Below are 21207 nucleotides of genomic sequence, written 5' to 3'. Positions count from 1 at the left end.
TGGTAGTGTGTGAAACGCTAAGCGGACGCGTCACATTTGTACGTCATTGTTCTATCTGTGATATAGCTATCTTTGACTTTGTGGCTGTGGTAACTAGTGAAAACAGAATCCACTGGAGATCCATAGCGCCCATTAGCGGCTGCGCAGGCTATGACTCCATTAGGTTATATTTGGACGAAAATAGCATTATGTTTAGTGACAAATAATAGGATAAGAAGTCATCACCACTGTTGTTGTAGGCTATAGAAATTGGGGGATGTAGTAGGCTTACCTAATATAGGGCCCAATGACGTGTCAGTGTCAAAGGCTGCCTATAATTTGTGTAAAGCCCAATGTGAGGGTCAAATTGGTGAATATTTTTGTTTATACCTACATTGCAGGCCACCCTAAGAAATGTACAGGTTGTTTAAAAAGGCCAATGTTGGAAACTGTTTTCTATAAAGTCTATGGTGGTTGGGGTCAACAAGGGCCATGGGGCCCCTATGAATAACACTAGGCTACTGACTGATAGGTTTCTTTAGGGGAGGCTACAGTTATTCTGTCTGGACTGAACGACTAGGCTAATCAAAGCAGGTGAGTGAATTTCCCGTTCCACCTTAAATCGGGTTTGTTTGTGAAAAATATGGCGCTTTTCTCCTTTAAGTTGGTAAGGGTGAAAACCCCACGCCCCGCTAAGTAAAACTGGCCACTATGGGCCGATACAATACTGGCAATGGAGGAGTGAACTTCAACTGCCGAAAGTGGAGGCAGCATTAGCGTTTGAGCTGTGCGGAGTCCAATTATCAACACCGCCTTTGTACGTGATCGCACATCAAGAAGCTGTAGGTGTGATCGAGGCGCAATTCGTGCACAAAGCGCTGGAGTGTGGAGTGCACGGAGGCTGACGATCGTCCTAGAAGTGAACAAGTTTTAGGTTGTTTTGGGGGGCCGATTCTTGCCAATATGTCCGGGAATCCCACATTTGTGAGTCCCTTCCACAGACCCCACTGTTTGGCTGCCGCCGCCCCAGCCCCAGCAGGAAAAGCCAAACTCACCCACCCTGGAAAAGCCATTCTAGCAGGTAAGGATACAGTCATTCATCTTTCCTTGTGTATGCTGCTAATATTGCTTTGTATCAAAATTCAGGCAGCGTTCATTATAGCGCCTTGCTACGTTGTAACACTGCAAATCAATGTCACTGTGACAATGCAGGATATTATACAGGGTTTTCTTTTTACTTTTGTAGTGGCAGTCTGTGTGTAGCAAGATATTTCAAAAATATTGCCTGCCTATAGAGCTTACCATGGGAGTGATGACGAACTTTGTTAGTGTAGTAAATTATTATTTAAGTCTACTAATCTATTGAGACTTTTCTTCATTTCTTCATGAACTACGTGTCAGTTGCTAGGGAGTAAGGCACATTTGATCACAATATAGCAACACAATTATGTGCTGTTCTTGACAGGGTGTCCAAACTGCCCCTAAAACAGCATCAGTGGCAAGTAAGTATCTGATGTGCTTTGGCATGAGATATGCTGTATCTTGTCATACACCTTGTTTTTTGTGACTGATGGGGGAGGAGGAGCAGGGGGAGGTATGTGCTTACAAGGTAACTAGTCACCCCCTGAGGGCGATGTACTGTCTTCATGCACTGTGGAACTTGATGAGTGGAATGAATCTGCAGCCTGCCTGCCTGCCTGGTGTGTGTGTGTACACCTGGAGCTGCAATATGATAATTATTGAATGAATATGAGACTTTAGGAATACTTTAGGAAGACAGTATTCAATTGTTTGGAAATAAAATGAGTCTGCAATGTCTATGCCTGGTTTGTCTTCAAACTTATAACACCCAAAGTGCACACCTTATTTTGACTAAAGTTCAGGAGGACTGGCTGCATCTGTTGAACTATCAATTTGGCCTTTTAGCCTTTGCTTCAAAGTGTGTGTGTGTGTGAGCGATCTGTTATTCCTCTTGAAACTCAGACAAAAAATACCATGATTTGGGGGATTTTCATGAAAGATAATCCATAGCATGGTCCTTTTGGAAGAAGGATTGTTGACATATATTTTACCTTTGTATCTAAAAGCATAAAAATAAATAATTAATAAAAGTTGGCATATTTATTACATTTTGGCCATACCCAGGCCTCCTTTAAGACTCCATGTTGGTGTTACAAAGCTAAAATGTGTCATATGAAGCTTTACCGCTTGCTCTGTAATATGAGTAGTATACTGACTTCAATAAAAACATTAATTTATTAGTATAGTAAAATGAATATTGAAAATATAAAATGTTTGACATGGCTATTTTTTAAAAGTATATTGTTGAACTGATTTTTTTATTTTACCGCTATTTAACTAGGCAAGTCAGTTAAGAACAAATTCTTATTTACGATGACGGCCTACACCGGCCAAACCCGGACGACGCTGGGACAATTGTGCACCGCCCTATGGCAGCGTTTCCCAAACTTGGTCCTCGGGACCCCAAGCGGTGCACATTTTGTTTTTTGCCCAATCACTACACAGCTGATTCAAATAATCAACTAATCATCCAGCTTTGATTATTTGAATCAGCTGTGTAGTGCTAGGGCAAAAAACAAAATGTGTACCCCTTGGGGTCCCCAGGACAGAGTTTGGGAAACGCTGCTCTAGGGGCATATCAAAGTTCCAGAGTGGGATCTCTGCAACTTTAGAGTTATGATCCAATTTGTAAGCCTTACTAACGGAGTGAATGGGGAAAAAATGGTTGCCCTCTGCTGGTGATTTGCAGGATGTGCAATGATACAAGTGGGTTTGAGACACTCAAATCTGAGTGAGTTCCAATCTGGAAAAGATTCTGTTAGAATTTTATGGAACACTTGGTACAAACATGATTGGCTGTTCTATCTCCTGCTCAGAGTATAACTTTGGCTATGGCCTTGTGTGCTCCAAGCCAATCATGTCCTTGTGTTGCACAGCTGTGTAGAGATTTGTAGCCATAGTAAGGCTTGTCATGGTTTGCATGCAGCCTGACGAGTAAGGTCCTTAGATTGCAACGTTGCTGCACATGCATCCTTATGCAGTTGCACTACTTGGTTTGTCTCTTTTAGGACAATACATGCTACAACATTATTGAGGGCATTCATGGTCGATAACGCATTTGTGTGTAAATTGCTTCTGTATCTTGCTTCTTGCAAGAGTAACAAGTGAACACTGATCCATTCCAATTCCTTGATATACTAGAAATATCACTAGACTACTTAAGGTGATATAAACCATTTGTCTGTCTCTCAGTTCTCTAGCACATTTTTCAGGCCTGTTTTCCCATGTCTATCAGTCTATCCTTGTCAGTCAACTACGCTTTCACCTGGAGTAAATTGTGAGCTATCGGGGCCTACTCATTTGCACTCACAGGATAGATGAGAGCAATATGATGGATGTCTACCAGGAAGTGCTTTCACAATCAAACCAGATAAAGGAAAGGAGATGACAGGAAACCTTTTACACTACCAGTGAGATTCACCCAATAGTGTGAGTGCTTGACATGGGTCTGAGGCCTGCAGAGCAGTACAGTGCTTTGTGCCTGAATCTATGAGCCATGATGACACAGCATAAACTGCACACACTTCTGCAGTTCAGAGAGCGCACACACACACTCCTGCACAGACACACTGCTTCACACACGGCACACATGCAGCTGGTTTATAACACCCTTTCACCAGATCAGGGGCACATGCTGAAGGTGGGGTTGTCCTGCGATTTTATAATTTTTCTTCAATGTTCACTCTCTTGTGCACTTGATTACCCCCATAGAATGCAAAGCACTCTGAGACCCAATAAAAGGTGCTATAAATGCCATTCAATTAATTGGTAATGTTGTTGAGCATTACTATGGCACTCAACACGCCCTCATCTACCCAAATTAAGGTATATCTGCCTATACATGCAGTTGTTTGGCTTGCTTCCTTATCTCTAACTCAGGTTGTGTGACTTTTATAATTCAGCTGAAACATGCTTCCTTCACTGCTTCCTTAGAATGGTAGAGTAGGGAATGAATGAATGACTGGCCTGTTACGAGGAAACAATTAGACACGTCTAATTATAAAACATCTAACGGTATGACAGGAAGAGCCGGGCACTGGGCAGAACTTCTAGCCTACTGTGTAATAACAAGATAATTAACATCAGCCGCCTAGTGATAAAAAAACTTGACTCTTTTGGCAACTTCGATAAGGGGAGAGAGAAAATTTCCGGGGTGGGTCCCCTTTAGATGGACAACTCTCCCAACAAATCACGAGGCAGACATGCCAGAACGTTGTGATTTGAAACCTAAGTTTGCAGGAACAATTTTGAAGTGGTTTTAGGTGAAGCTAGTTGATGCAAACTAGCCACTTGCGAAATGCACTCATTAAAAATAACCGCTGATCTCCATTTTTCTAGCTACTATTTAGTATTTTATTCAAGTGAATAAGGTAGTGACGTAGGCAGTGATGTAGTTCCTCTATGCCAAACTAAAGTTTTCTATTACGTACAGACTTGCTGGAACATTTGTGGGAGGCAACCTGGATGGTTAGGGTGCGGTAGATCATGTAACTGTTTGTTACGTGCAATATGCTTTGTGGAATTCACCGGACAGAGGTTGCTCTCTGGTTTTGTGATGAAAGAAAGGTGTGGTTGAATTTATTCTATCACTGTGTCTTCTTATTGTCTTGACCTTAGGCCTACAGTGGGGGAAAAAATGATTTAGTCAGCCACCAATTGTGCATGTTCTCCCACTTAAAAAGATGAGAGGCCTGGAATTTTCATCATAGGTACACGTCAACTATGACAGACAAAGTGAGACAAAAATACTTACTTTCTACCATACTTTGCAAATACATTCATTAAAAATCCTACAATGTGATTTTCTAGAATATTTTTTCTCACTTTGTCTGTCATAGTTTACGTGTACCTATGATGAAAATTACAGGCCTCTCTCATCTTTTTAAGTGGGAGACCTTGCACAATTGGTGGCTGACTAAATACTTTTTTCCCCCACTGTATATATCATGGTTGCAAGGCATATGAACTAACAGGTTATAGAGCAAACATCGCAAGTATCTAAACACATACTTTTGTATGTATAGTGTATGTGGACACCTCTTCAAATTAGTGGATTCCGCTATTTCAGCCACACCTGTTGCTGACGGGTGTATAAAATCGAGCACACAGCCATTCAATCTTCATAAACAAACATTGGCAGTACAATGGCCTTATTGAAGAGCTCAGTGACTTTCAACGTGGCACCTTCATATGATGCCACCTTTCCAACAAGTCAGTTCGTCAAATTTCTGCCCTGCTAGAGCTGCCCAGGTCAACTGTAAGTGCTGTTATTGTGAAGTGGAAACGTCTAGGAGCAACAACGGCTCAGCCGCGAAGTGGTAGGCCACACAAGCTCACAGAATGGGACCGCTGAAGCGTGTAAAAATCGTCTGTCCTCGTGTAACCGGTGTGAAATAGCTAGCTAGTTAGCGGTGCGCGCTAGTAGCATTTCAATTGGTGACGTCACTCGCGCTGAGACCTTGAAGTATAACGGTGCTTCAAGGGTGACTGTTGTCTGTGTGCAGAGGGTCCCTGGTTCAAGCCTAGGTAGTGGCGAGGAGAGGGACGGAAGCAAAACTGTTACACTCGGTTGCAACACACACTACCGGGTTCCAAACTGCCTCTGGAAGCAACGTCAGCACAAGAACTGTTCCTCTGGAGCTTTATGAAATGGGTTTCCATGGCCGAGCAGCCGCACACAAGCCTAAGATCACCATGCGCAATGCCAAGCGACGGCCGGAGTGGTGTAAAGCTCGCCGCCATTGGACTCTATGGAGTGATGAAACATGCTTCACCATCTGGCAGTCCGATGGACGAATCTGGGTTTGACGAATGTCAGGGGCACGCTACCTGCCCCAATGCATAGTGCCAATTGTAAAGTTTGGTGGAGGAGGAATAATGGTCTGGGGCTGTTTTTCATGGTTTGGGCTAGGCCCCTTAATTCCAGTGAAGGGAAATATTAACTCTACAGCATACAATGACATTCTAGATGATTCTGTGCTCCCAACTTTGTGGCAACAGTTTGGGGAAGGCCCTTTCCTGTTTCAGCATGACAATGCCCCTGTGTACAAAGTGAGGTCCATACATAAATGGTTTGTTGAGATCGGTGTGGAAGAACTTGACTGGCCTGCACAGAGCCCTGACCTCAACTCCATCAAACACCTTTGTGATTAATTGGAACGCCGACTGCGAGCTAGGCCTAATCGCCCAACATCAGTGCCCGACCTCACTTATGCTCTTGTGGCTGAATGGAAGCAAGTTCCCGCACCAATGTTCCAACATCTAGTGGAATGAAGAGTGGAGGCTGTTATAGCCGCAAAGGGGGGATCAACTCCATATTAATGCCCATGATTATGGAATGAGATGTTCGGCGAGCAGGTGTCCACATACTTTTCATATGTAGTGTAGATTGTAATATGGCTTTTTGGGGGGGCTTCCCCAGTGATTTTACCCACGCACCGCTACTAAGAGAGACTAAGTGTGTGTGTGTTTGTGGATACTGAAGTGTTGCATGACCATTCTTGTGTGGAATTGACTGCCCTGCATGCTTGTGTGTAGAGGTGAAAGGCATGCTGAAGTCCAGAGCCTCAAAAAATTTATCTTTCAGAAGCATCAGCATGGGGTTGAGGTTTAGATTCAACCAGGACGTTTCCCACACACACATTAGGGCCAGCTTTCCCCACTTCAAATCTAACAGATTTTCCATGGGGAGTGTTCAGTTAAAACAGGTTAGAGATTGCTATGTTATCACAGAACTATTTGCTCAGCTCTTATGGAGTTGCCCCTTGATCCAAAGTTTATGTTTGCTACCAGCAACAAACTATAGGTTTATGACGACTCTGTGTGAGAGAGGCTTCCACATGCATCCCAGCCGAAACAGTTCGGTAGAGTTCGTGCATATGTTATGACGACATTTTGTGACGTTTTTGTTGGTATGGACTTCGGTGAGGGGTTTTTCGGCTGTTCGGGCTCACGACTTTTTTTCTGGAGGCAAGCGGAAGTTCGGAGCCGAAGTCTACGCCCCTTCGTCGGTGATTGGTCAACAGTAGGGATTCGTCAAAGTTTCTGTTGTCATTCAACGAGAGATGACTCGTTTTCATGCACATTCTTGCATAGAAAAATACTGCACCAAACATCTTAGTTAGATGTAAAATTGCGCGAAAGATCTCTTCGGCAAAAACGTTAACTTAAGAAATCTGTCATTCATTTTATCTTAAATGTATTATATTTTGTGTATACTGGCTACGGCGTCTCAAAATGGACAAACCGTACAATTGGCGCTTTTTTCTAGTTTTTCAAGCTAGGTCTTTTAAGGGAGTATGCGAGCACACGGTTCGGCTAGCTGAGTTCGTCTAGGCGCCAGCCGAACTGAATCATGCTGACGCCTTAACTCCCTCTCTCTGTCAGTGGAGTCACACCCCCACGGATCAGAGCAGAGCAGAGGGGAGTATCCTGTGGGCAGATTCCCAGCTCAGCCAATCAGAGCCCTCCTTTCTGTTTGCTGTTCAACTGCAGATGTGTGGAGCTCCGGCTGTTAAGGTGGAACCAGGAGGTTACCAATAAAACGACAGTTACAGAGAAAAGTCCTCTTACACTATGGATCTTTGTTTTTCTTTTTCTTTAAAAAAATTATATTATTCAGACACTGATGATACTTTATAATTTAGTCATTTAGCAGACATTAATGGCATTTATTCAGCCAGCAGAGAAGACCCATGCCTTTTAACTGAAAACTTGTCTGTTGTTCCAGATGGAGCAGAGGGTATAGAGATCAGCCTAACTACCATAACTCCTCTGTTTCTCCCTTTCTCTCTAGGTGGTATTGCTGGAGGAATAGAGATCTGTATTACATTCCCTACAGAGTATGTGAAGACTCAGCTGCAGTTGGATGAGAAGGCCAACCCTCCCAGATATAAAGGCATTGGTGGGTATCTCATATCAAGTATTATTTGTCACATGCTTCAACAGGTGTAGACTAACAGTGAAATGCGTACTTACTGGTCCTTTTCCAACAATGCAGAGTTAAAGATAAATATTGTAATTATTTAAATAGTGACATGGGGAATAAATACAATGAATAACAATAATGAGTAAAAATAACACGGCTATATACAAGGAGTACCAGTACCGAGTCGATGTGCAGGGGTACGAGGTAATTAAGATAGTATGTACATATAATAGGGGTAAAGTGACTAGATAGACAGTAGCAGCAGCATACTGTATGTAGTGAGTGTGAAAGTGTGTGTGTGTGTGTGTGTGGCGTCCGTATGCATGTGTGCACGTGTTATGTGTGTGGGCATATGTAGTGTGTGTGTTAGGGTGTCAGTTAAGTATGTGTGGGTATAGTCCAGTGTGTGTGGATAGTCTGTGCAAGAGAGTTAGTGCAAAAAAGTGTACGTGTGTGTTGGGGTGTGAGTGTGCGGGTAGAGTCCAGTGTGTGTGCATAGAGTCAGTGCAAGAGAGTTTGTGCAAAAAAGGGTCAATGCAGGTGTAGCTCAATGCCCCGTGTAGCTCAGTTGGTAGAGCATGGCACTTGCAACGCCAGGGTTGTGGGTTCGATTCCCACGGGGGGCCAGTATGAAAAATAAAATTTAAATTATGCACTCACTAATAAGAGCGTCTGCTAAAATGACTAAAATGTAAAAATGTAGTCCGGGTAGCCGTTTGATTAGCTATTTAGCAGTCTTGTTTAGCAGTCTTATGGCTTGGGGGTAGAAGCTGTTAAGGGTCCTGTTGGTTCCAGACCTGGTGCACTGGTAGAGCTTTCCAAAAATTGCTCCTAAACAGGAGAGGGAATTATTTGGTTTATTTGACATTATTTGCTATATTGTTACTAGTCATATCTGGGTAAATCAATTATTTTTTGACAGCAAACTTTCTATTCATGTTTGCCCATGGAAGAAGGTCAGAAAGTGACTTTTTGGACCTGAATGCCAAAACATTCAGGAGATAAAGGTGCTCAAAGTTACATTTTACATTTTTAGTCATTTAGCAGACGCTTTTATCCAGAGCGACTTACAGTTAGTGAGTGCATACATTTTTCATACTGGCCCCCCGTGGGAAACGAACCCACAACCCTGGCGTTGCAAGCGCCATGTTCTACCAACTGAGCTACAGGGGACTGATCCAGTGGAAACGTCATAAAATAGGCCTACAGTGCCTTGCAAAAGTATTCATCCCCCTTGAAGTTTTCCCCACCTTGTTGCATTACAACCTGTAATTTAAATGGATTTTTATTGGATTTCATGTAATGGAAATACACAAAATAGTCCAAATTGGTGAAGTGAAATGAAAAAAATTACTTGTTTCAAAGAAAATTCTAAAAAATAAATAACGGAAAACTGGTGCGTGCATATGTATTCACCCCCTTTCCTATGAAGCCGCTAAATAAGATCTGGTGCAACCAATTACCTTCAGAGGTCACATAATTAGTTGAATAAAGTCCACCTGTGTGCAATCTAAGTGTCACATGATCTCAGTGTATATATACACCTGTTCTGAAAGGCCCCAGAGTCTGCAACACCACTAAGCAAGGGGCACCACCAAGCAAGCGGCACCATAAAGACCAAGGAGCTCTCCATACAGGTCAGGGACAAAGTTGTGGAGAAGTACAGATCAGGGTTGGGTTATAAAAAAAATATCTGAAACTTTGAACATCCCACAGAGCACCATTAAATCCATTATCAAAACATGGAAAGAATATGGCACCACAACAAACCTGCAAAGAGAGGGCCGCCCACCAAAACTCACAGACCAGGCAAGGAGGGCATTAATCAGAGAGGCAACAAAGAGACCAAAGATAACCCTGAAGGAGCTGCAAAGCTCCACAGTGGAGATTGGAGTATCTGTCCATAGGACCACCTTAAGCCGTACACTACACAGAGCTAGGATTTACGGAAGAGTGGCCAGAAAAAAAGCCATTGCTTAAAGAACAAAATAAGCAAACACGTTTGGTGTTCGCCAAAAGGCATGTGGGAGACTCCCCAAACATATGGAAGAAGGTACTCTGGTCAGATGAGACTAAAATTTAGCCTTTTGGCCATCAAGGAAAATGCTATGTCTGGCACAAACCCAACACCTCTCATCACCCCGAGAACACCATCCCCACAGTGAAGCATGGTGGTGGCAGCATCATGCTGTGGGGATGTTTTTCATCGGCAGGGACTGGGAAACTGGTCAGAATTGAAAGAATGATGAATGGCGCTAAATACTGTGAAATTCTTGAGGGGAAACCTGTTTCAGTCTTCCAGAGATTTGAGACTGGGACGGAGGTTCACCTTCCAGCAGGACAATGACCCTAAGCATATTGCTAAAGCAACACTTGAGTGGTTTAAGGGGAAACATTTTAAATGTCTTGGAATGGTCTAGTCAAAACCCAGACCTCAATCCAATTGAGAATCTGTGGTATGACTTAAAGATTGCTGTACACCAGCGGAACCCATCGAACTTGAAGGAGCTGGAACAGTTTTGCCTTGAAGAATGGGCAAAAATCCCAGTGACTAGATGTGCCAAGCTTATAGAAACATACCCCAAGAGACTTGCAGCTGTAATTGCTGCAAAAGATGGCTCTACAATGTATTGACTTTGGGGGTATTGTAAATCAATAGGACAGGTCCAAAGTGGAAATGTTGTGTGTTTATTAAAACAACATGTTTGTCAGTCAAGTTTTGTTCAAATACTAAGTTTTGTTCAAATACTTTTGAATGTTTCACAGGTAACATGCACAAAACACCATGCAAAAAAACACCTCAAAGTGATTTGAAATATCTGCAGTTGACTGTATATGTTTGTCCTCTCTCACGCTGATTCTCTCTCCCTCTCCTCCCTTCCCTCCCTGTAGTTGACTGTGTGAAGCAGACGGTAGATGGTCATGGGGTGAGGGGTCTGTACAGAGGGCTCAGCTCATTGCTCTATGGCTCCATACCCAAAGCAGCTGTCAGGTACACACACCACGACACACCACACACTGTCCATCTGTCTCAGTCTCATCCTCTGTCTCGGTAAATTTTTAATATGTCATTGACATCCTCTCTGTCTCTATCAGGTTTGGTGTGTTTGAGTTCCTCAGTAATAAGATGCGTGATGAGAGTGGGAAGCTGGACAGTACCCGGGGTCTCCTCTGTGGTCTGGGGGCCGGAGTGGCTGAGGCTGTGGTGGTGGTCTGCCCCATGGAGACGGTCAAGGTGTGTGTGTGTGTGTGTGTCTTAAACGGCTTTAGGAAATCTTAAACCATTATCTGTGTGTGACGTTACTCATTTGTAAAACAAAGGTCTGCATATAATTTGAATCTGTGTTGTTCTCTTGTGTCATTTCAGGTAAAGTTCATCCATGACCAATCGTCAGCCAACCCAAAGTACCGGGGATTCTTCCATGGAGTCAGGGAGATCGTCAGAACAGAAGGTAAGGATGGGAGACAGACAGACACTGTGATTTACTGCCACCCAATATTCCCTCTAAAATGCGCTTGGCGCCGTAGCCCGAGACTGCTTCGCAGCTCCCCTGGGACTGCTTCACAGAATAAATATCAGCCCACAGAGAGAAGTACGAGATTGAACTTCACTCAACTTTCTAGAGCAGTGGTCACCAACCGGTCGATCTCCAAGGCATTGCTAGTCGATCACCAAACATTTCTGTAAAAATTAAAAATTAATCTGGGGCTGTTGGCGGTAGGTGCACCCGATTCAGCTGCCCTGCGCGCAGTGTAGGCGAACAGTTGCCATTTTGAACCATTTCATGTCTCTGAAGGTACAAACACTGCCTTCCCGGCGGCCCCGGAGAGCAAATCAAGTGCACTATAGGCCTACCGCTGGCCAATCGGATGGCTCAGATTACCATGTCTGCAGTAACGTTGCAGGCATAAAAGAAGGCTACAGCAAAGTTGATACTGTGAGATTTCTAAACGTTTAAAACCATGATTAGAGAAAGACTGTCAATGAATACAGCAAATAGCTGCTGTTTTTCATGTTTAAGTTCTTACTCAGCACTGTCAACACTTTGTATTCAACACTTTTATAAGCTATAAAATGCACATTCTTCCTATTTCAACTCAGCGCTACAACAAGCACTGCAGCAGTAATGAATGAGTAGTATAGTGTATCTATAGGCTTGCGTTGTTATTTTTTTATATCAAGGAATATTTAACTTTCTCTGTTCATAGGACTAACAACATGAATTTGTGCGCGAGGCAAAACATTATGCGGTGCGACTCGAGTTTCGCTATCAGCTGGAAGACGGTGTCCGTTTTTTGGTCAGTGTCAGCAGAGGGATGTTGAGAGGCAGACCCTCAGTCTGCTGCTCTCTCTCTCCGCTGAGACTGACCATCAGGTGCAGGCACAATCAGCCCAGTAAAATAAAAAGCAAATTATTTAAATGTATGCTCACTCAGCTGTTCCTCACAAGTAATACAACAATGGATATATTACCGGTGTAATCATATAGCCTACCTCAAATGTTGAAATATAATTTTTAAAAATGTCCCGAACAACAATGCATTGGCAGGGCAATTCAAGCAAAGCCAATATGTGGTGACAATGTATTGGGCCTATAGCTTACTGCACAAACCTCATTGCTACATTACTGTTTTTTGAATTGGTTAATGTTGCATAGGCTTATGTTTTTTAAGTCATGTAAAAAGAAAAACCTGAGCGGTAGATCTCGGCTTGCATTTTGACTCCGTGATCTTGACTCGGAAAAGGTTGGTGACCACTGTTCTAGAGTTTTCCCTGTTAACACTATCAACATTTCCCTTTACTCTGGCACTTGTGATTGAATCAATGCAATATTAGCCACTTTCAATGTAACATACCGAAACAAAACTAACTATGCAAGAGATTTTTTTGTAGGCAGAACGCATCGGAGTAGGATTCTATTGCATTGATACACACGACTCAGCCTGTACTCTACACAGACCAGTGCAGCATAACCAATTAGAGCTGCAGTAGGCCTATATGAAATTAGACCATTGCCATATACAGTGGGGGAAAAAAGTATTTAGTCAGACACCAATTGTGCAAGTTCTCCCACTTAAAAAGATGAGAGAGGCCTGTAAATTTCATCATAGGTACACGTCAACTATGACAGACAAATTGAGGGAAAAAAATCCAGAAAATCACATTGTAGGATTTCTTATGAATTTATTTGCAAATTATGGTGGAAAATAAGTATTTGGTCACCTACAAACAAGCAACATTTCTGGCTCTCACAGACCTGTAACTTCTTCTTTAAGAGGCTCCTCTGTCCTCCACTCGTTACCTGTATTAATGGCACCTGTTTGAACTTGTTATCAGTATAAAAGACACCTGTCCACAACCTCAAACAGTCACACTCCAAACTCCACTATGGCCAAGACCAAAGAGCTGTCAAAGGACACCAGAAACAAAATTGTAGACCCGCACCAGGCTGGGAAGACTGAATCTGCAATAGGTAAGCAGCTTGGTTTGAAGAAATCAACTGTGGGAGCAATTATTAGGAAATGGAAGACATACAAGACCACTGATAATCTCCCTCGATCTGGGGCTCCACGCAAGATCTCACCCCGTGGGGTCAAAATGATCACAAGAACGGTGAGCAAAAATCCCAGAACCACACGGGGGGACCTAGTGAATGACCTGGCCTCTCTCATCTTTTTAAGTGGGAGAACTTGCACAATTGGTGGCTGACTAAATACTTTTTTCCCCCACTGTATGGATCTGTGCCATTTACTTTGAACTTGACTGTGTTTACAGCATGAGCGGTTGTGAGTAGATTAGCTTGTTTTGAGATCAAAGCGAGAGCTGCATGTAGCCACGTGTGCACATTTTGTTCATATCCTCTAGTTAGTGAGTTATTAGCCCAGTTATAAAGTGAGGGGAAAAAGTATTTGATCCCCTGCTGATTTTGCACGTTTGCCTACTGACAAAGAAATGATCAGTCTATAATTTTAATGGTAGGTTTATTTGAACAGTGAGAGACAGAATAACAACAACAAAATCCAAGATTGTGTAAACCTACACAAGGCTGGAATGGGCTACAAGACCATCGCCAAGCAGCTTGGTGAGAAGGTGACAACAGTTGGTGTGATTATTCGCAAATGGAAGAAACACAAAATAACTGTCAATCTCCCTCGGCCTGGGGCTCCATGCAAGATCTCACCTCTTGGAGTTGCAATGATCATGAGAACGGTGAGGAATCAGCCCAGAACTACACGGGAGGATCTTGTCAATGATCTCAAGGCAGCTGGGATCATAGTCACCAAGAAAACAATTGGTAACACACTACGCCGTGAAGGACTGAAATCCTGCAGCGCCCGCAAGGTCCCCCTGCTCAAGAAAGCACATATACAGGGCTGTCTGAAGTTTGCCAATGAACATCTGAATGATTCAGAGGAGAACTGGGTGAAATTGTTGTGGTCAGATGAGGCCAAAATCGAGCTCTTTGGCATCAACTCAACTCGCCGTGTTTGGAGGAGGAGGAATGCTGCCTATGACCCCAAGAACACCATCCCCACCGTCAAACATGGAGGTGGAAACATTATGCTTTGGGGGTCTTTTTCTGCTAAGGGGACAGGACAACTTCACCGCATCAAAGGGAAGATGGACGGGGCCATGTACCGTCAAATCTTGGGTGAGAACCTCCTTCCCTCAGCCAGGGCATTGAAAATGGGTTGTGGATGGGTATTCCAGCATGACAATAACCCAAAACACACAGCCAAGGCAACAAAGGAGTGGCTCAAGAAGAAGCACATTAAGGTCCTGGAGTGGCCTAGCCAGTCTCCAGACCTTAATCCCATAGAAAATCTGTGGAGGGAGCTGAAGGTTCAAATTGACAAACGTCAGCCTCGAAACCTTAATGACTTGGAGAAGATCTGCAAAGAGGAGTGGAACAAAATCCCTCCTGACATGTGTGCAAACCTGGTGGCCAACTACAAGAAACGTCTGACCTCTGTGATTGCCAACAAGGGTTTTGCCACCAAGTACTAAGTCATGTTTTGCAGAGGGGTCAAATACTTATTTCCCTCATTAAAATGCAAATCAATTTATAACATTTTTGACATGCGTTTTTCTGCATTTGTTTGTTGTTATTCTGTCTCTCACTGTTCAAATAAACCTACCATTAAAATTATAGACTGATCATGTCTTCGTCAGTGGGCAAATGTACAAAATCAGCAGGGGATCAAATACTTTTTTCCCTCACTGTAGATCATTTGTAGTCAACAATAGGAGAGCACAAAAAGTGTACATTTCTAGACATCTTTGAAAAGTGAGTCAGGTAAAGAGCTTTTTTTGGTCTTAAAGGGGCAGTGTTGTATTTTGAGACAGGCTCGAATAAGCTAAGTAGCCAATAGGCAGAGGGTAGCATAATTTGTCTGATTCTCTGTAGTAAAGGTATGGGAATAATAATGCATTTGATTTTGTAAAGTGGTTTCTTGCATCAAACAACACAACAATATTTTCAGTCACCTCCTTGTCTGAAGGATGTCAAGCCCTGCAAGTTTCTTTCAAAAGTCTCATGGAATGTAGGCCTACATTGAACACCACACATTGTCTGCTACTGTAGGCTGAATGATAGAACAGCTATTTCCATGTTAAAATGTTATGGGATGCATTTTCTCCATAGTCTTTTATGGTAGGCCACTCTGGTAGGCCTACATTATGATCAAATAGCCTCAATAGGCTACTTGGCCACTGTTAAAACTGTAACTTAAAGCGGGTACAGCCTCAGTGTTCACAGTAAACGCGCTGGACGTTGCACAGAATTTTCACAACGTTCAAGTTTGCACTCAGCAGACCTGAAATTTGCTCAGTGCCTAATTTTATTTGAGGGAACATTGCTGCCACCTGAACCGCAGAAAGAAGAGAGAGTGTGGTTTGTACAGACTCATAATGTAGCTGTTGAACGAGACTGTGTGTATGTTGGAGTGTTAGTGCGTAGAGTCCTGTGAGTGTGCAGAGTCAGTGTAAAAATAAAATAAAAGGGTCAATGCAGATAGTCCGTATAGCCATTTTGTTAGCTATTTAGCAGTCTTATGGCTTAGGGATAGAAGCTGTTCAGGAGCCTGTTGGTGTCAGACTTGATGCTCCGGTACCGCTTGCCGTACGGAATCAAAGAGAACAGTCTATGGCTTGGGTAGCTGGAGTCTTAAAAAAATTCTGGCCCATCCTTTCACACCGCCTGATATAGAGGTCCTGGATGGTAGGGAGCTCGTCTCCGGTGATGTACTGGGCTGTCCGCACCATCCTCTGTAGCACCATGCGATCGAGGGCGGTGCAGTTGCCATACCAAGCAGTGATGCAGCCACTCAAGATGCTCTCAATGGTTCAGCTCTTGAACTTGTTGAGGATTTGAGTGCCCATGCCAAAATATTTTCAACCTCCTGAGGGGGAAGAGGCGCTGTCGCGCCTTCTTCACGACTGTGTGTGTATGTGGACCATTTTAAGTCCTTTAGTGATTTGGACACAGAGGAACTTGAAGCTCTTGACCCGCTCCATTACAGCCCTGCCGATGCCCCCCTTTCCTGTAGTCCACGATCAGCTCCTTGGTATTATTGATGTTGAGGGAGAGGTTGTTATCCTGGCACCACACTGCCAGGTCACTGACCACCTCCCTGTAGTCTCATCATCGCCGGTGATCAGGCCTATCACCATTGTGTCCTTAGCAAACTTGATAATTGTGTTGGAGTCGAGCGTGGCCACACAGTTGTGGGTGAACAGGGAGTACAGGAGGGGACTAAGCACACACCCCTGTGAGGCCCCCATGTTGAGGGTCAGCGTGGCGGAGGTGATGTTGCCTACCCTCACCACCTGGGGTCGGCCTGTCAGGAAGTCCAGGATCCAGTTGCAGAGGGAGGTGTCCCAGGGATTGCGTTGTCTATGGATCTGGCGGTATGCAAATTGGAGTGGATCTAGGCCTAGGGTGTCTGGGCTGATGGAGTTGATGTGTGCCATAACCAGCCTTTCAAAGCAGTTCGTGATTACAGATGTGAGTGCTACAGGGCAATAGTAATTGTGGCAGGTAGCCTTAGAGTTCTTTGGAACAGGAATGATGGTGGTCAGCTTGAGACGTGGGATTACAGACTGGGATAAGGAAATGTTGAAAATGAATATGCCTGCCAGCTGTTCTGCGGATGCTCTGAGAACGTGCCCTGGAATAATATCCGGCCTTGCGAGTGACCTGATTTAAAAACCTTATTCATGTCTCCCTCAGAGAGTGAGATCACCCAGTCCTCTTGGTCAGGGGGGGGCCTCATGCACAGCACAGTGTTGTTTTTGTCGAAGCGTGCATAAAATGCATTGGGTTCGTCTGGTAGAGAGGCATCATTGGCCAGATCATGGCTGGGTCTTCCTTTGTAATCCGTAATGGACTGTAGCCCATTCCACATGCGGCAGGCGTCGGTGCCTGTGTAATAGGATTCCACCTTGTTCCTATATTGTCTTTTTGCTTGTTTGATGGCTCTGCGGAGGTCGTAGCAGGACTTTTTGTACTTGTTTGTGTCCTCAGCCGTAGCCTCGGGGTTGGCTGCAATAGCCCTGAGTGCGGTAGCCCTGTCCCTTAGCGCCAACCTCTGTGTTAATCCAGGGCTTTTGATTGGGGAAGCAGCGAACCTTCACTGTGGGGACAACGTTGGCGATGCATTTCCTAATGAAGGTTCGCTCGTCGACGCTATCGGCAGTGTCCCGGAACACATTCCTGTTTGAGTTTCTGCTTGTAGACAGGAAGCAGGAGTATAGAGTCACGATCTGATTTCCTGAAGGGGGATGCAGGAGGGCCTTGTATGCTTGCCTCTGGGTAGAGTAACAGTGGTCTAGGACATTATTGGCCCAAGTGGCGAAGGAGACATGTTGATGGAAGTTGGGAATCACACGTCTTAATGACGGGGAATTAAAATCACTGGGGACTAGAAAAGCAGCCTCCGGGTGCATGGTTTCCTGCTTATTTATAGCCTTGTACGGTTCAGTAAGTGCCAGCTTGTTGTTTTTCTTGTCCTGAGGTGGAATATATACAGCAGTCAGGTTAACAGCTGAAAACTCTCAAGTGACCAATAGAATGGAGGGAAGAGGTGGCTGGTTTTCCCTTCACCTTAATCTCGTCAGGACTATTTTTCGCGGGCGTTTCCTTTTGGGTAGCCTGAAACTTGGTTTGGCGTTACACAAAGAGCCCAGGGCAGATGAGTCGAAGTTGAAGCCGGAATTGAGGTTAGGAACTACCGATCTGATGTTCAGAAGTTATTGTCGATCATAAGAAATTATAGCGGATACATTTGGTGCAAAAAAGTAAAGCTAAATGCTGAGCTCACGACGACAGCCAATACAGTACGGCACCATAACTGAAATGACTGTTAAAAAAATTAATAAAAAAGGATTAGTAATGTCAAATATACTGTGTCTGTAACATTTATATAGGTTCAGAACTTTTGTGAAACAGCACAGTCGGGCCTCCCGAGTGGCGCAGCGGTCTAAGGCACTGCAGTGCTTGAGAAGTGACTACAGATCTGGGTTCGATCCCGGATTGTGTCGCTGCCGGCCACGACCAGGAGACCCATGAGGCGACGCACAATTGGCCCAGCGTCGTCCGGGTTAGAGGAGAGTTTGGCTGGCCAGGATGTCCTTGTCCCATCGCGCTGTAGCAACTCCTGTGGCGGGCCGGGCGCATGCACGCTGACACGGTCGCCAGGTGTACAGTGTTTCCTCCGACACATTGGTGCGGCTGGCTTCCGGGTTAAGCGAGCAGTGTGTCAATAAGCAGTGTGGCTTGGCAGGGTCGTGTTTCGGAGGACGCATGGCTCTCGACCTTCACCTCTCCCGAGTCCGTACGGGAGTTGCAGCGATGGGACAAGACTGTAACTCCCAATTGGATATCACGAAATTGGGGAGAAAAAGGGGTAAAAAGTTAAATACAAAAACAGCACAGTTTTAAAATATTCAGAGATAGATGGGAGGGGTTCAGGGTAGCTGAAGGATGGGACTAAAAACAAACAAAAGATAACTATTGTAAAATATACTATGTTCGTAAAATGTTATAGTATGTATAAGCTTGAAGTAGAAGCCTAAGTGTTGTTACCCATTAGTTTACTCCAATTAGGGGAGGGGTGGTAGGATTAGGGGAAAATAATAAAGGAAAAAATATATATGTGTATATATATATATATTTATTTTTTTTACATAAAAACATATGGAGATTTGGAAATTATGCAGACAACTACATTGATGGATGCCACAATATATCTGCAATATTAAAGAAGACTGTTTAATGGTTATTCTATGGTTATTGGGGTGTTTGATGAGAGGTTGTGGGATTGTTGTTTGCTGGTTATTGGCTGTGTGTTGATGTGTTATCTATGTCTCCTCCAGGCCTGAGGGGGACGTACCAGGGTCTGACAGCCACAGTACTGAAACAGGGATCCAACCAGGCCATCCGCTTCTACGTAATGACATCTCTAAGGAACTGGTACAAAGGTGTGTGTGTGTGTGTGTGTGTGTGATCCACTGAGTTTGAACCCTTCTCTCCTGTGTGTGTGCTGTTTACCTGTGTGTGTATCCAGAGAGTCTCACTGCTCTCTCTCTCTCTCTCTCTCTCTCTCTCTCTCTCTCTCTCTCTCTCTCTCTCTCTCCGTTCCCTAGGTGATGACCCTAACAAGGCCATTAACCCTCTGGTCACGGGAGCATTCGGAGCCTTCGCTGGAGCTGTCAGTGTGTTTGGAAACACTCCACTGGATGTCATCAAAACCAGGATGCAGGTACACACCACCATTTATTAATGACCTGGTCACATGCAGTGAATTGTATCTCTTTTACTATACTTGTATCATTTTGTTAGTTAAACCCTGTCCCTCTCTCTACTAACAGGGTCTGGAGGCTCACAAGTACAAAAGCACCCTGGACTGTGCCGTCAAGATCATGAAGCATGAGGGACCTAAAGCGTAAGTGTCTCCGTACACACTAACTTTGTGACCTCCTGTCCCATTTTCATCTATTTTTATCAGACATAATGGTATTGATCCTGTGTCTGCCCTTTGCCTCCTTCCTTCATTATTTCCTCTCTCCCCAGGTTCTATAAGGGTACAGTCCCCAGGCTGGGCAGGGTGTGTATGGACGTAGCCATCGTCTTCATAATCTACGAGGAGGTGGTGAAGGTCCTCAACAAAGTCTGGAAGACGGACTAAGGTCACGTTTCCGTGATGACCAGCAGAGCTAAGAACACCCGGGAGGGGCGGGGCTATGGCCTTATTCCAAACCCAATCCTTCTGCCCTTTCCTTAGGTTATCCATGACTTGCTACCTCCTTACAGATCTGACATGACTGGTTAGATTTCATTCCAAAAGGTTGTTCTGGGACCCCTGCCATGGTTTAATTTGTTAGTTGGAATGAAATGCAGCCATGATGGGTGTAAACAATCTGGGGATGAGTGCACTTCGCCTATGATCCTATTGGGGATACTACTATCATATTGTTTATACTTACTGCCTTTGTTCTTATTTATATCCACAGGGGGGAGTGAGCAAGGGCACAGGGGTAGGGTGAGGGATTTGGCCTATATGACTGGAATAATGGGAACACTGTGTCATTCCAGAGAAGTGTCTTAGACCGACGGTGCTTCAGTTCACTCATGGCTATTATTAACATCTCATGTTGTAAGTTAACATTAATCAAATATGAAAGAATACTTATAGCTAAAACCCAATGTAATGTGGCCCCGTGTAGCTCAGTTGGTAGAGCATGGCGCTTGCAACGCCAGGGTTGTGGGTTCGATTCCCACGGGGGGCCAGTATGAAAATGTATGCACTTACTAACTGTAAGTCGCTCTGGATAAGAGTGTCTGCTAAATGACTAAAATGTAAATGTAAATGTAGATCAAGAAAAAAAACGTGAAATGAGAGAGGAGGAGGATCAAAGGCTTTTAACTCCAAAGACCATGTTGAACATTTAACATGATGGTTTGACCCAGTGAAATGGTTCTGGTAGAGAAGTGGAGGCTGTCGTTTTTACACATGATAGCAGTATAAGAGCGTCTGCTAAATGACTAAAATGTAATGTCTGTTCACGTGTCACATGGGTGTTATTTACCAGGTTTAATGCAGGTCTGAAATGATTTAGCTGCTTTACATACCTGAGTGCAATTACAACACAATGCCTTATAGATCATTATATTCAGAGATATCTTTATGGTAGAGAGCTAGTATATGTACAGTGCCGT

At 44.1% G+C, this 21207-nt stretch overlaps 1 protein-coding gene across 1 annotated transcript; it reads left to right on the top strand.

Annotated features, from left to right (window-relative positions):
- Positions 1-651: 651 nt before the first annotated feature.
- Positions 652-20774, top strand: LOC121582230 (tricarboxylate transport protein B, mitochondrial). Its single transcript, XM_041897902.2, has 9 exons — positions 652-1060; positions 7856-7963; positions 10880-10979; positions 11084-11222; positions 11355-11439; positions 19365-19469; positions 19635-19750; positions 19860-19933; positions 20062-20774. The coding sequence occupies exons 1-9, from the start codon at positions 943-945 to the stop codon at positions 20174-20176; spliced, it is 960 nt and encodes a 319-aa protein (XP_041753836.1). The 5' UTR covers positions 652-942; the 3' UTR covers positions 20177-20774.
- The last annotated feature ends 433 nt before the right edge of the window (positions 20775-21207 follow it).

The sequence above is a fragment of the Coregonus clupeaformis genome, chromosome 15, assembly GCF_020615455.1.
Source record: "Coregonus clupeaformis isolate EN_2021a chromosome 15, ASM2061545v1, whole genome shotgun sequence".
Classification (NCBI taxonomy): domain Eukaryota; kingdom Metazoa; phylum Chordata; class Actinopteri; order Salmoniformes; family Salmonidae; genus Coregonus; species Coregonus clupeaformis.
The sequence above is the reverse complement of the archived record's forward strand: the minus strand, read 5'-3'. Positions and strand labels throughout refer to the sequence as shown.